This window comes from Canis lupus, chromosome 18 (genome assembly GCF_003254725.2).
Source record: "Canis lupus dingo isolate Sandy chromosome 18, ASM325472v2, whole genome shotgun sequence".
NCBI classification, from domain to species: Eukaryota; Metazoa; Chordata; class Mammalia; order Carnivora; family Canidae; genus Canis; species Canis lupus.
In genome coordinates, this window is record NC_064260.1 from 6,029,101 (window position 1) to 6,045,294 (window position 16,194).

At 46.4% G+C, this 16,194-nt stretch overlaps 1 protein-coding gene across 3 annotated transcripts in view; it reads left to right on the top strand.

Annotated features, from left to right (window-relative positions):
- The window catches only part of LOC112661500 (epidermal growth factor receptor), a 196,999-nt gene extending 192,458 nt beyond the window's left edge, over nucleotides 1–4,541 (top strand). For all 3 annotated transcript variants that reach the window (XM_025449571.3, XM_035701348.2, XM_035701347.2), the window contains exons 26-28: nucleotides 6–53; nucleotides 928–1,030; nucleotides 1,723–4,541. In XM_025449571.3, the coding sequence (XP_025305356.1) occupies nucleotides 6–53; nucleotides 928–1,030; nucleotides 1,723–2,081 (510 nt within the window). In that variant the 3' untranslated portion in view covers nucleotides 2,082–4,541. The remainder of the gene's footprint in view (nucleotides 1–5; nucleotides 54–927; nucleotides 1,031–1,722) is intronic.
- Nucleotides 4,542–16,194: the final 11,653 nt, after the last annotated feature.

A 16,194-nucleotide genomic window follows, 5' to 3' on the forward strand; every position in this document is an offset into this window, starting at 1 on the left:
TTCAGAGCGCCACCAGCAACAGTTCCAACGTGGCTTGCATCGACCGAAATGGGGTATGTACGAACAGCTACGAAGCCAGAATTAGGAACAGCTCCGGATCAGGGCTCTGTTTGATACAGAAAATGCCTCTCTTATCCCAGCTAGCCTTGATGTTCCTTCCGTTCTTTCCTGTGTGGTTTCCCTGACCCCTACCCCCAAGGCCAGCAGTTAGCATCACTGGCCGCAGTGCTGTTCAAAATGCAATTGGTGGATCTTGGCTGCAGCAGCATCACCGGGCAGTTTGTTAGAAATGCAAACTGCCAAGCCGCCAACCCAGACCTACTAAAGGAGGAATGCTGGGGGCAGAGCCCAGCCATCCGTGCTGAGCGAGCCTTCCAGGTGATACCGTTGCTTGGTATGAAGCCTTAAGCTAGACCCATGCTTAGCAATAGAGAAGCCACTGGCCACATGTGTCTGTTTTTTTTAAGATTTTATTTATTTATTCATGAGAGACACACAGAGAGACAGGCAGAGACAGGCAGAGGGAAAAGCAGTCTCCATGCAGGGAGCCCACCGTGGGACTCGATCCCGGGTCTCCAGGATCAGGCCCTGGGCGGAAGGTGGCACCAAACCGCTGAGCCACCCCGGGTTGCCCGGCATGTGTCTATTTAAATTGCTGACTGTGGGGAATAGCGCAGGTTATAGAACATTCCTGTCATCGCGGAAAGCTCTGCGGCACGGCACTGACCAGTTCTTGCCGCTTGCCCTGTGGTCTGTGGGCCAGAAGCATGGGCCTCCCCTGGGGGCTTGCTGGAAACGCAGTGTCCCAGGCCCTGTCTCGGACCCTACTGAATCAAAATCTGCAGTTTAACAACATCTCAGGTGATTTTTAAACTGAAGCCTGAGCAGCACCGACTAGAGTAACCTTGCCTTATTGCTCCCCCTCAGACCTGTCCCCTCAAAGAAGACAGCTTCTTGCAGCGGTACAGCTCAGACCCCACTGGCACCTTGACGGAGGACAACATAGATGACACTTTCCTCCCAGCACCCGGTGAGTGGCTCACCCTGGAGAGGGTCACACTCCTCAGCCTCCCCGTCCAGCCGGTGCCCAGGCCGCTGGCTTCCTTCAAGCTAACCCAGGAGTGGAGACGGTGGCGAGTTTGCAGACACAGTATAGGGAGTAAGAGGCGGAGAAATACAAAACCATGGAGCATGCGTGCGGCTCTTTGTGTTGAGTTCAAGTCACGTCCAGCTGGGAGGCGTGTGATTTTAGAATCAGTTTGCAGATTTTCTAGAATTGGAAGCAAACATCAAAGATGTGTGTGTGGGCGAGCGAGTATGCGTGGGTGTGACTGTGTGTGCGTCAGTGAGTTTATGAGCGTGCGCGTGTGTATGTGAGACAGATTCGATCCCAGCTCCGTTCTTGGCCTATGAACCATGTGTTTTCCTAATCTCAGCTTTATAAGCCCCAGACATTCATACTGTGTGCACACGTACATCTCAAGGCAGGCTCTCCTTCTGAGAACTTTAAATTGGCAAGAGATAAATGTGCCCATTGCTTTGAGAAATAGAGAAAAGAACGCAATGTATCTTGCAGCAACAGCAAGGTAGTCACCTTCCCAGGTGTCCCTGCCCTCAGCTGCCTCCTGGAAGAGCATTGACAGGGTCCCAATCATACAGTGGAATCCTGCTTGGGCTGATGCTTTGCTGGTTGCTTCACCTGTGATTTCTTTTCAATTTCAGAATACATAAACCAGTCTGTTCCCAAAAGGCCTGCGGGTTCTGTCCAGAATCCCGTCTATCACAATCAGCCTCTAAATCCAGCTCCTGCCAGAGACCCTCACTACCAAAATCCCCACAGCAACGCAGTGGACAACCCTGAGTATCTCAACACCCACCCCACCTGCGTCAACAGTGTCCTCGACAGGCCCAGCCTCTGGACCCAGGAGGCCAACCACCAAATCAGCCTGGACAACCCTGACTACCAGCAGGACTTCTTTCCCAAGGAAGCCAAGTCCAATGGCATTTTTAAGGGCCCTGCAGCTGAAAATGCAGACTACCTGAGGGTAGCGCCACCAAGCAGTGAGTTTATTGGAGCGTGACCACGGAGGATAGCCTTGGCCATAAGAGTCTCAGATGTTTCAGCCCCCTGGGACCCAGTCTTGGCAGCTGCTCCAGTGCTGATAACATGCCCACATTAACTCTTGGACCTGTTGACTGGTTTGGCCCTATTTGCTCCGATGGACTCATCTTTCACCCAGGATGTGCCCGCTACGTGGATGTACTTTGGGAAGAGTTACTGGGACATTCCATTCCTTTGTCTTCAAACTGTGAGGCCTCCGCAAAAAGGCATCCAGCAAGAATATTGTCTATTTGGGCAGAAGTTCACCTTCCGATGAGGTATATTTGATTTAAAAAAAAAAAAAAACTGTAAAAGGAATTTTATTGCTTGGGGACCCTTGAGGCAATTTTAATTGTCATCATTGATTTTATTTCTCGTGGGCTTTTCCAACGGGGAAGAAGCTTGCTCATAGCACTTGCTGCACTGAGTTGATCCAGGCTCAACTGTGACCAAGAAGCAAGGGTCAGAGTCTTCCAGCTAACCTTTGATTCCACTGACTCTGCTTCAAGATTCTCCCACTGCAAGACAATTAAAAAAACAAAAAACAAAAAAACAAAAAAAAAAAAGAAACAGAACTCTAGGAGTACTCAGAGTCCTAAGCAGGACGGATTGATACTGTAGCAAATCATAGCAGGTACAAGAGGATAAGCCACTTTGAACCCTTCCTGATTGGAGAAGAAATGCAGGCGTAGACTTCTTCTTCAGACTTCTTTTTATATAAATTTCTTCATGGTACTTACTCTCTATCGGTCGACCAGTGTTTTCTAGTTTTAAGTATCGGACCTAATTTTCCATTCCAGCATGCTTTCCCCGTCAGTGTAGACGAGACGGTACATCAAACCGTAACCTGGACCAGCTCCTGTTTGGTCGGCGTTCAGACCTATAGCCTTTAACCAAGATGGAACAGTGCTGCAAAAGGTCGCACCAGCCACGGCTCCCAGATTTGAGTCTCGGAGGAAATACGTCAAGTCGTTCGGGGGTTGGGGAGTGGGCCCATATCGGCCCAGTGCAGAAGTGATGCTCCTCCTAGAGCTCACTCAGTCTCCCACCCCCCCCCACCCGCCCCCACATGGCCAAATTAGGCCACTTATGGGAAATAATTTTTATTTTACTTTAGAAGTTTTTTTACTCCAAGGGTACTTTGTTTTCCCCCGTTTCTGGTAAGCTGCCCCCAAAGCCTCTCTTCGCCCTTCGTGGATGAAAGGATCCAGGCTCTTAGGGCCCACCCTGCAGGAACTTACATCCCTCGCCCCGGGGGCACATGTTACAGGTGGAATGAAAGTGGTAAATACGAAATCGGAGTCTGACAGTGATGATGATGATGCCTTAACAACATCGACAGGGAGTTTTTTTTTTTTTTTTTTAAAGAAAACAAAGTCCCTCTTAAAGCCATTTCCCTGTCATTGGAAGATCTGGCTAATTTAGGACGCCACATGCGTCCTGGCAACGTGTGATGGGTTCACAACAGTCCTTTGTACGCACAGGTCTTCAACACTCTTTGTCAATATCCAGTTTTTCAGGGAAAAAAATGTTTCAGACAGTATTTTCGGCCTCCAGATGTCTTCAGCCATACGCACGTATGAGATTTTCCTTTGGCCGGTCAAGTATTTCTTGACTCTCAGATCAGGGCCCCACTGTTTTGTTACCACAATACGAATTTTGTCCCCCTGGAAGTATAAACTCTATTTGATTTAATTCCACTGTGTCTTCAGAGACTCGTAAGCACCCATACCAGCCCAGCGTAAGCACAGAAGGTATAAAAACAAGGAACACCTAATCCCCGAGTCCAAGAAATTCACAATTTAGCAAAGGAAGTTGACTTGACTCATAAATACAAACCGTAAAACAATTCAACAGATGCTAGGTGAGACAGGTCGGCCAGGCACATGGCAGGAAAGAGTGGATCCCGCCTGGTGGATCTGGAAGGCTCATGGGGGGGCGGCGTTGGGCCAAAGCATGACCAGGGTCTTAGCCACGGGGGGAATGGGGGGTGCGCTCCCAACACAGGAAAGCTTGACCAAGCAAGCACCTGCCAGAGGGACCGCTAGTAAAGTGGGAGGAAGCCTGCGTTTGTTCATCTTAACGTACTGTCCCGTGCAGCCCAGGACCATCTCGCCCCACGGCCCTACATGAGGTCCCTCCCTGGGAATTGGAAAATGGTCAGTGAGAAGATGAAACATTCCTAAGGATCTAAACTTTTGTGCCATTGTCAGTAAGCCACGTTGGTTATTGCTTCGCCTCAGCACACAGGCCTTTTAGGGAGACGTCTATTCGGCCCAGGGAAACAGAAGGATGCGTATTTTGTTGCCACTTATTCGTCAAGAAGCAAGTGAACTGATGAGGGAGAGCAACCATATGTCAGTCCAACTGTAGCAGTTAAATCCTAGTATTTTTGTAATTTGCAATATTTTACTATAACATAATAAAATAGCAAAAACTATTCGAGCTCTTTCTCCTTTGTATTTCAGTTTTCCTGCACAAAATCTAGTTGCTAGATCCTCTTAATCGTAAGACTGTTTTCCCAAAAGGTCCCCACTGTGGCTGCCCGGGGAGGGATGGGGGGGGCTCGTAGAGGCCTCAGAGCCTGAGGCAGGGACCCCCGCCATCCCTGTGGGCAGATGCCCAGAGGACCCCTCACCCCCCCCCCAGAGCACCAGAGTTTCTATTTCGTGGCCCTGGTTGGCCAGAGTTCAAAGCTTATATCCCTTCTCTTCCATTCGTCCTTGTTGACACCAGGTCCTAAGACCCTACAGAAAGCCTGTTCCCTCCCTAGTTCCCGGACACGTCCCCCACGGCCCCACCTCTGGCCTGGCCCTTGGCAACACTTCAGGGGAAAGTAGGCGTCGGAAGCTGAAGCTTGCAGCAGGCCAGGGCCCTCACACAGGCCTCACAGAAGCTCCGGTCCTGGCATTCCTCCTCTATGAGAAGCACTCTTGTCACCCCATGAAGGGAAAAAGATGCATCTTCCAAATTCTAGATTTGCTGAGTCCCCGTTGTGACTGATTTTATACCCAGGAGCCCTGAGGCGGGGGCATCACGCCGCATTCCAGTTGATGACAGGTCTTGGATGTCGGTTGGAAGGTCTTAACTGGGGACTTCAGCTCTCCCCCCCCACCCAAACTGTAGACATAAGTGAACCGTGACCTGCACAAGCAGAAAGAGCACCAGTTCTCAAGCTTGGCTGCCCCTGGGGCTCTCCTGAGGTCCAGCCTAAAAGATTTTTTTTTTTAAGATCTTACTTGTTTAGTCATGAGAGATACAGAGAAAGGCAGAGACACAGGAAGAGGGAAAAACAGGCTCCATATGGGGATCCCAATGCGGGACTCAATCCTGGGGACATGCCCTGAGCCCAAGGTATACGGTCAACCACTGAGCCCCCCAGGGGCCTGCCAACCTGAAGGATTCTGATTTAATTTGTCCCTCGGCTGGTGGCATCCTGCTCACCTGTTGCACCCCCCAGGCCTCGGGTTACACGAGCAGAGGTGAAGCTGTCGGGCCACAGCGACTGGCAGTTCTCGTCCCCTTGCCAGCCAGAGTCACCAGGTGTGCTCAGAAGGAAGGGGCAGGGGCACCCTGGGCCAGTATTATTAGACTCTCGGGGGCTCCCCATGTGATCCTATTGGGCAAGCAGCGTTGAAACCCTCCTGCCTAAGGTGACCTGCAGGTGCCTGCAACAGGCCCCCCAGTCGGGGCAGAGTAGAAAAGCCTGGCTCAGGAGAGGGCCCGGAGGTGGCGGACAGGGCAATGTGCAGTCCTTAAAATTATTAAAATTCCCGAGACTTGGCTACTAGTAACCATTCCCAAGCCTCTAATTCTCTGTCACCAGCAGCTGATCCTGAAAGTGCCAGATTCCCACACCGGAGCCTTGATAAAGCCCTGCAACGGTTTGCATTTTCTAAGAAGTTAGAAAAAAATGGGTCGCATCCACAGTGAATGAGGTGCTCCCTCGAAGTGACAGCTGGCGAAATTGCCCTTAACATCTACTTTGCATTTCTTTCTTTTGCTAAGTGCACGTTTTTATTACAACATAATGATCTGTTTATATCTCCTTGCCTAGAGCTGTAAAACCTTACTGAAAAGAAATCCCTGCTTCCAGCACCAGCCGCACCTGCCACCCCAGGGGCAAACTTTTTATGCTACGAAGCAGCACACGGTCAGATAGGATTTTTAAATGTCAATCTATTTTTGTAACTTTTTTTTTTTTTTGAGGGATATTACCCTCTCGGGTAGCGCTGAACTTTGTAAAGGATGTTTTTTTAGAAAAACTCATTTTTTCTACTGAAGCTTAGAAAGGCAAATAGAATCAAAACGCGAAACTGAAGTCTTTGTTTAAAGGCACTTAGTTGAAGCAAGGGAAGTCTGTCTTGTAAAAAGACACGACCTCACTGCAGGGCTAAGGTAGGTCGTCTTCCTAATACAGAAGAGAGCCACCCTTTTTTATATTTGTAAAATGAGAAAAGGTAAAAAGCACACATGGCTTAGTCTTGCTCTGAAGCAGGTTTTGTTAAGTTGCAGCAACGTTGCAGGAAAAGAAGGACTTCACCATAAACCCAGATGCATCCACATGCGACCCTGGACATGATTGCCAGGATGATCCTGTCAGTGTGGGGGGAAAAAAGCAATAATAGAGCACTTTGCTGGCTTATATACTAATCTGTATTTGATACACATTATTTTTATATTTACAGTTCCTATGCGTTTACCAATAGACTAGAAATACCTGCAGACCCTAATGATAGCGTGTTTTAAGAACTTGGTAACTGAGTACGTTGATAAAGTCCAGGTTTCCCAAGCCTACGTGTGACGTGCCCCCACCCCCCATCCCAGAAAAGGCGTCCTCAGCCCTGGCTGCAGAGTGCAACCCCCTGGGGGGGGGGGGGGGGTTGAAACTAGTGAGGCCCAGCTGCACCTCAGACTGATTATACACCTCTTTCTGGGTGAACTCCAGGCATTTGTACTTCTGAAAGCTCCCTAAGGTCATTCTGATGTCCAGCCAGGCTGAGACCCCCCAGCCTCGGGGGCCTGGGCTTGCAGGCAAATTCTGCAGGCGCAGGCACCCGGAGATCTCCCTCAGCGCCCGTGCCTAGGGGGCAGGAACGTGCCCGGATGGAGGGTCCCTGACAGGCTGCCCAAGCACTGGAGGGGGAAGGTCTAACCCATTGATGGGAAGCAATACAGAACAGGTACCTTTTTTTTTTTTTTTTCCATTTCTTCTATTAAAAGGGGATTGGCAGTAAAATAGAGACAGCGAGCATTCTTGCTGCTTGTGCAACCGACTCGGTGCCCCGCCCGTAGTAACCGGGTGACCTTCATTTCCTGGGGTGAAAGAAAACCCTGACATACCAGTTGACATTACAAAGGGAAGACATTATTAGGAAGATTGTGTACATAGTTGGGTGGCTTTTATGAAAACAAGAGTCCAAGAAAAGGATTCTTGCTTTAAGAAACACTCTTGTATTTTTCTATCCTATCACCTAGCAGATAAAACTGCAAGGAAAAGCATAAATACATATATTTTTAGGGGCATTTAATTATTATTTTTTAAACCCCTTTGACCTGATTTGGCTGCCGGATGATCTTTCAAAGTAACACCTCTCTTGGAAGTGAAGAGGTCCTACAGATCCAATCCCGGATCATCCGGGGTCACCCGGAAAGTGGTTAACAACAGGCAGCAATAGCTTCATTTTTTTTTTTTAAGATTTTATTTATTTATTCACAAGAGACACAGAGAGAGAGAGATTGGCAGAGAGACACAGGCAGAGGGAGAAGCAGGCTCCGTGCAGGGAGTCTGATGTGGGACTCGATCCCGGGTCTCCAGGATCACACCCTGGGCCAAAGGCAGACGCTCAACCGCTGAGCCACCCAGGGATCCCCATAGCTTCGTTATTTTTGGTGTTTTGTTTTGTTTTGTTTTGTTTTGTTTTGTTTTGTTTTGTTTTGTTTTCTTCATAGCTTCGTTTCTGAAACAACCAAGCAAGAGCTCTTTAGCTTCTGTATGTGGTACGTCTTGACGTTGTTAAGTTTTGCTGTGATGAAAACAGTATTTGTACAAATGAAAAGCAAGATTCTCTTTTATGTGGTTTACACTGTTGATCAGAACATGTTGATTGTATATCAAGTATAAAAAATCGGATGTATATTATTCATTGTTCTTATGAGTACCTTAGAAATAACGATACTGTGTCCTTTGTTAACAACGCGGTGTTGACAGTGGCTACCAATCATATCTGACCTACTGTAGATGTTTTTCCTGATAACTTTTTAAAATTAATTAATAAACTTTATTTTTTAGAGCAATTTTAACTCCCGAAACTGAACAATTGAGCAAAAAGTACAGAGTTCCCACATCCTCCCTACCCCCTTCACCCCCAACCTCCCCCACCATCGTGTCCACACCCGAGCGGCCTGGTAACTGTTCATGTTCGGAGGTGTCTTGCGCGTCACTGGGCCGCTCCTCAGTACCGTGCCTTGCAGCCCGTGCATTCTGACCCAGGTCTGCAGACGCTGCACGTCAGCCCCTAGGCCATCTTCTCTCCTGGCTTCCCTCACTGTGGAGAAGCACAGAACCAAGAGGGAATTCCTTGATGGATGAGATTTTTCTATGGCCGGCACCGGAGCACACAGAAGGTCTGTTGTGATTCTGCTAAATCACAAATTCTAGAAACCTGAGGGATTAAGAAGCACACCCTTGTGTGAGGGGCTGGGCTCGGTGCTCACAGCTCACTATCAACCTCCCTTTCCTGCTCCATGAGGACTTCGTGTGGCGGGAACACCCCTCTCCTATGCTTCATGGAAGCCAGAAAATAACCACCAGCACTGAAGGAAATTGCTCTGTTAAGGTTGAGGTACAAGTTCCGTAGAAACCCGGTTCTCCAGTCCTTGAGCAGATACGTGAATAAGCCTCTTCTTATCTGTACTAACCAGAGGGAGAGTCAGGAGATCAAACCCATCTCAACAACTGAGGAAAAGCAAACTTATTGATGAAGCAGGTGACAGCACCAAGAGGGGGAGGTCAGCTTCTGGAAACCAAGGACTGGACACTGAGCAGCTGGGCGCTGGGAATGCACAGGGCAGGAAGAGGTGGGCGGGCAAGTTTTAAGCTGGCTTTAGGGAGTGGAACTAGCACCTGGAATCCACTCCCCTGGCCTGGAATAGTCCACAGGGCTTTAGGTTTCTTTGACTCGCAGTGCTCCGACTCCAGAGACTCAAACCCCAACCCTCCCTGCCACTGCTTTCCCCTGGACCAGCTGGTCCCCACACAATGTTCCACCTTGTTTCTGTTACACAGGAGAACTGAGAGCAGGAAGTCAGGCTCTGCTGGCTCACAACCACCCCTGATGCTTGCGATGTTCACTCTCATCATTTCCAAGAAAATTACAGCTTTGTTTTTGCATTGTTCATTCTGAAGATCATCAGTCGCCTACATACAAACAAACATAGGGCAGAGAGAAAATTGTAATTCATGTGGGAGCGGGACCTCAGGATAACTAGGTTCTTCAAGAATAAGCAAATAAGCCAAAAAGTGTCCCCACTGGGCCCCAAGGCTTCGCTGGCTTCCTGGCCTCCTGAACCTCCACATGCTGGCATTGTCAGGTGCCTTGGGAAGGAATAAGCCTCCTAGAGCTCAAAGCCTTCGATTAGGGGGGTTAGCCCCATGTAGGAAAGGCGAGTGTCAGCAAATGAGGCAGATATGGAGAGTATTACGGGGCACAGGCCACCTCGAGCCTACATGTCACCCACCCATCAAGGGAAGGCCGTGGCTTACTAACCCAGAGGAGCGCCCTCACCTCAGGGCAAACTCACTACACCACTGTCTCCACCAATAGCCCCCTACCAACCCGCTCCCCATAATTCTAGCTGAAGCTCAAGGCAGATGGAGTTTCAGCTTGAAGAGACTTTACTTTGGGCCAATAATCTCGTGAAAGTAATTATAGCCACCTGAAGAGAGGAGAGTTTTCCCAAAAATGAGAGGGTCTGAAAAGGAGGACAGAATTATTCCTGCTTTTTCTTTGGGTTCTCCCTTTGCTCAGGGCTTGGGCAAGTTCTTTTGAGTCCAGTTCTCCAGGCTTTGCCCCTCTTACGGTCTTTCTTCCACATTCAGAAAGGATATTTAAAAACTTGGGTAGAAAAGCCCTAAAATCACATCTGATTTCCACCCTCGTTTCAAAAATTGTAAACAAAATATGACAAAGATATGGGCACACATTTGTAATTTATAAATGGGCACACATTTGTACTTTATAAATGAGTCCCTTGAAGGAAGCTCCCCTCTGCTCCCCAGCAGTCATGCTGAGAACCCTGAGAACAAATCGTGGGGAGGACAGCCAAGTCTATACTCTGAAGTGCTTGTACAGGTTCTGCCTTGAATCTCTTTCTCCTCGTCCAGGACACTTGAGCTAGAAAAACTGGATACTAGGGTCTAAAGGAAACAAAAATATATCTTTTACCCTATTCTTAAAGGCAAATCCAAGCAAAGAGCATTCCTCATCCTAAGTCCATCTGGATCACGTGTGTAGATCCAGAGCAAGAGCACAGGGGGACCAGGAGTGCCCACCGCTCTGATCTCCTCCGTGGCTCAAGCCTGCATCATGTAGGCCACCCCTTGGGCCACTCTTTGGCAGGCAGGTCTGCACAGGTGAAGATGCTGAACAGCAAGCCTCCAGTCTGGGGCCACTTGGGCAAGCAGTCCCTGGGATCCCAGTACCTGAGCATATGCAGGAGAGGGAGGGCAGGCTCCAGGTGGGTGCTCCCTGCCTGGGAAAAGGTATAGTCCATAGGTTGCGGGGGAGTCGGGGAACAGACTGGGGAGACTGAGGAGCTCTACAACCGAGGGTGCCCAACACCAGGGACCGAAGGTGGTACTGCTCAAGCAAATGGGACAGGAGCCTAACAGCCAATTCAGTTTTCTAAACTTCATAATCCCATTCTTTTCTTGAAACAGTGATCATAAAAAAATCCAGTGATGCTCCATCTAGGTGGAGCTGTTAATAGGGAAGCTGTTAATATTAAGAGATGCTCACAAGGCACTTGATAAAATTCAATCATATTGCTGTTAAAATCTCTCTGTAACCTAGGAATAGATGACAACTGCTTTAATTGAGTAAAAATACCTATTAAAAATGTAATACGAAACATTGAATTTAATTCTGAAATACCAACACTTTAGTTAAGGACAAGAGAAGAGTGACTATTACTACTTCTGTTACTGAACACTCACTCACCCAAAGTTCACTGTTTTGGAGATAAGGAAAAACATCTTACTTATATATGATACATTTGCACCTTTAGAATATAGTTAGCAAGACTTGTCCCATTCCCAAGGGTTAAATCCAGCCAAGCAGCCTGTTTTTCTAAATAAAGGTTTATTGGAACACAGTTGCACCTATTCCTTTACTGTATTGTCTGTAACTGCTTACGCACCACTGGCAGAGCTGAGTAGTTCCAACAGGGATCCCATGATCTGCAAAGCCAAAGCTATTTCCTGTCTGGCCCCTTGCAGAAATTTGTGGATCCCAAAACAACCGGCTGGAATAAACTATTAAATAAGAAAACTCAGTAGGGTGGCCGTGTATAAATGTAATCAATAGCTTTCCTATTTCCTATTAATTGAACAACGTAATGGGAAAAAAATCTCACTTAAAATAGCAACTAAAACTACAAAATATCTAGACATAAACTTTGATGAGGAAAAACAGTGTGAAAAAAAACCAAAAATTTTGCTAAAGCATAAAAGAATGCTTAAAACATATTACGGGAGCAATTGGGTGGCTCAGTCGATTAAGCCTCTGACTCTTGATCTCAGTTCGGGTTTTTCTCAGCATCATGAGTTCAAGTCCCATGTTGAAGCCCACATAAACAAACAAACAAACAAAAAAAGATATATTCTATTTGTGGGTATGAGGACTTAACCTTGTAAACATACAAATTCTTCCTAATTATTATATAAATTCAATGCAATTGAAGTGAAAATTCCAATCATTATTTTGAGAAGTAGACATATTAGAACCTAGAAAAGAAAATGCACAGCAATAGTGAAGAACATTTGAAAAACAATTTGAGTTTTCAACTGATATCTTTTTTTTTTTTTTTAAGATTTTATTTATCTATTAGAGACACACAGAGAGAGAGGGAGGCAGAGACACAGGCAGAGGGAGAAGCAGGCTCCATGCAGGGAGCCCGACATGGGACTCGATCCCGGGTCTCCAGGATCACACCCTGGGCTGAAGGCGGCGCTAAACCGCTGAGCCACCTGGGCTGCCCTTCAACTGATATCAATGATATAAAAATACACTATGTAAAAGTATAATAATTAAAACTGCATAGTACCAATGTTGTCACAGCAACTAATTAATGGAAATACTTCAGAAGTTTGGAAAAAGACACGTGTTGTGAATGGAAATGTGGTAGATGACGATAATGCTTCCAGAAGGTGGACGATTGGAAGGCTCTCCAGCCAATGATTTTAGAGAAAACGTCTATGCATTTAAAAATCAATTAGAACTTTATTTGACACCTTAAACAAATTACAGGTGGACTAAGGATCCAAGCATAAAAAACAATCAGAGTACTGGGCAAAATATATGTGAGTATTTTTGAATCTTAGGATAGGAAGTTAATGCTAAAGCATTATGACAAAACCCCAAAGCCATAAAGAAAGATTGGCGATGTTGATCACCTAAATATCTTTTTGTTTTGTTTTTTTTTTTCGTTTTTAGTTTTTAAAGAAAAAAAAAACTAAACATGGTAAAAAAAAAAAGTCAAAAATTCATATGAAGGAAAAAAAAAACCTTTAAAATGAGCAAGGATTAACCCCACTAAGACTCTGACAGTGCATAAATGAACAATTCACAGAAAAACTACAAATGACTAAAGAACATTTACAAAAATATATGTTGAACCCTACTAACAATCCAGAAAAATGCCAGTTAAAATGAAATGATAATCTCCTTTCATGACAGATTTTGGTGGGACTGTGAAGTGTCACAGTCTTGTTGGAGGACAATCAAAAGTTTCTATGTGTGTATCCTTTGATATGGCAATTTCACTTGTAGAAATTAAGTCTACTAAAATAGTGTTATCAACTTAATGCGACTCCCCTAAAATTCATCTATTGAAGCCCTAACTCACAGCGAGTAGGGTCTTTGGGGAGGTAATTAGGGTTCGACGAGGTCATGAAGCTGGGACCCCATGAGGGATTAGTAATATACCTTATAAGAAAATAAAGAGACCAGAGCCCCCACACTCTCTGCCAGGTGAGGACACAGCAAGAGAGCAGCCACCTGCAAGCCAAAAAGAGAGTTCTCACCGGAACCCGACCATGCTGGCATCCTGAACTCAGCTCCAGCCTCCACAATTGTGAGAAATAAATGTCTGTTGTTTAAGCCACCCAGTCTCTGGTATTTTGTTTGGGCAGCCTGAGCGAAGACAAATATCCAAACACCTATGCAAAGGTATAGGAATGAGAATGTTCATTAAAACATTATTTGTTAACAGGGGAAAAAAAAAAAAGGAACATTTTTAAGGTCCATCAGGAGGGAAATTATTAAATAAATCCCGGAGTACGATAATACAGACTTCTGTGCAGTCATTAGAATAGGATAAATCTGCAGTAGCATGGACATATATTCCCATGATATAGTTTTAAATGAAACAAAGCAAGATGCTGAAGAATATTTTTTTAAAAAAAAGCTTATATTTGTGTATGCACCTCCCGCACGAGTGTGCATGTGCCCGCACATGCATGCACAATTCAGAAGCCATCTGGAAGTATTAAAGTCAACCCGTTATTGTGGAGACCCGTGGTGCGTGAGGAGGGAGCGAAACAGAAATGGTAAAGTGTCAAGGAGGAAATTTGACTTTTTATGGTCTCTGCTCTTACGTTGTTGGGATTTTTGTAATGGATATAGATTACTTAAGGCAATCATGCTGGGACAAAATTTAATGCATGTCTGTTCATAGCCTTTCCCTTCCCTCCCCGCACAAGGAGACATTTAGCAATTTCTAGTTCAGCGTTGTTCTCTTCTTCGCGAGCTCGCCCCCCAGCAGAGTCCTTGTGGCATCATCTCCTGGGAAGGACACTGCAGGGCTCCAGCGCTGTGGGTGGCAGGGAGGATGTGGTGGGCACAGAGCGTCTGGGGCCGAGGGCACGGGTTCTTGCAATGACCAAGGACGGACACACAGCCTAGGACACCAGAACTCTTCTGGTGTCACACTGTCTTTCTCAGCTCGGCTGCCTTAAAAAAAAGACCGCAGACTGACTGGCTCACACAACAGACATTGTTTCTCACAGTTCCAGGGTCTAAAAAAATCCAAGATCAAGGTGCTGGCTGATTTGGTCCTTGTGAGAGTCCCCTTCCTACCTCGCAGAGAGCCACCTTCTCCCTGGGTCCTGGTGGCAGAGAAAGCCAGCTCTCTGTGTCTCTTCTCACACTGACAGGGACCCATCCCGAGGGCCCCACCTTCATGATCCCGCCTGCCTGCTGGAAGCCCCACCTCCACATGCCTTCACGTTGGGCGTGAACTCAACACATGAACTTGGGAGTGGACAACACAAACAACCTATAACGGAAAGCCTTCTTGATTATAGGAGCAAGAGATTAGGGAAGGATAGAGGACTTGAATGAGTACGCGTCCTCTCCAGTTTAAGTGAGGTCCAAATATAACCTGGAATTCTTGTTTGGATCTTCTTTTTTTTTTTAATTTAAATTTAATTTGCCAACATATAGTATTATATCCAGTGCTCATCACACACGTGCCCTCCTTCATGCCCGTCACCCAGTTACCCCGTCCCCCCACCCACAGCCCCTCCAGCGGCCCTCAGTTTGTTTGCCAGAGTTAAGAGTCTCTCATGGTTTGTCTCCCCCTCTAATTTTTCCCCAATCAGTCTCCCCTCCTTGGATCTTCTTGTTTCTTTAAATGATTCAAGTATCCATGTCTTGGCCATTATAGATAAAAGTTCTAATACACAACATTTTAAAGCTTTTGAAATAAAACAGTTATCTTTTAAGTTTATTGGCTAAAGCCACCAGCCACAGAAAGATTAGGAGGGTGTTTTTTTATTTTTTTTTAAGATTTTATTTATTTATTCTTGAGAGACACAGGGAGAGAGGCAGAGACACAGGCAGAGGGAGAAGCAGGCTCCATGCAGGGAGCCCGATACGGGACTCGATCCCAGGACACTGGGATCACGACCTGAGCAGAGGGCAGATGCTCAACCACTGAGCCACCCAGGTGTCCCTGAAGGGTGTTTTAAAAAGTGAATTGGAGTAGGAAGGGATCGGGAGACTCTTTACACATATTCATTTAAGCAGCACACCCCAAAGCCGGCCTCAACCCCATTCCACAAGAGAATCAAGCCCTGATGCTGCAGTAATCTGCTGTATGTGATTAATAACTTCTCCTCGGCCTTTCCAGAATGTGCTAGTTATGCAGCATCCTTGGGAGAATCGAGACAATAGTCACTTGAGTTATTTTTTATAAGGCTTAATTCTTTCTGGATACCCTAGTGGGGAAAAGCCTGCTGGCATCCAAGAATAAAGGACGATTCCAGCGTTCACCCATTATATTCACCAAAGGAATACACTCACTAAATCAGCCAATTAGTCCTTGGAACAATGAAAGAATTAAATAAACAATAATAATTGATAATATGCATAATAATATATATACGTACATCTAGCAGACACTGTGCTTAGTGCACATTGACGCTTACGTGGAAGGATTTTCTTATTTGATGGATGAAGAAACATTTGAAATGCAACATCCTACTACTATTTTGGACATAGGAAAAATCACATCCGCCTTGCTCAGGAGCCGAGCCTACAGCTGGGGTGTTTCCTAGGGCTTCTGGGGCTCCGCACACAAAGGAAAACCAGTCACCTCTGGTGCAGGATTGGTGCCAGCCCCCCTGAGAGTGCACAGACCCAGCGTATTAACCCCGCATGCAATGAGGAATCGCAGCTCAAACATTAACTGCCCTACTCTGTGCCAGGACAGGTGTTGAACTCTGTGAAAATACCAGGTCCTAGTGTTTCAGAATAAATACAGCTGCACACGCGTGCACACACGTACATGCACATCAGAAAGCTGGTTAG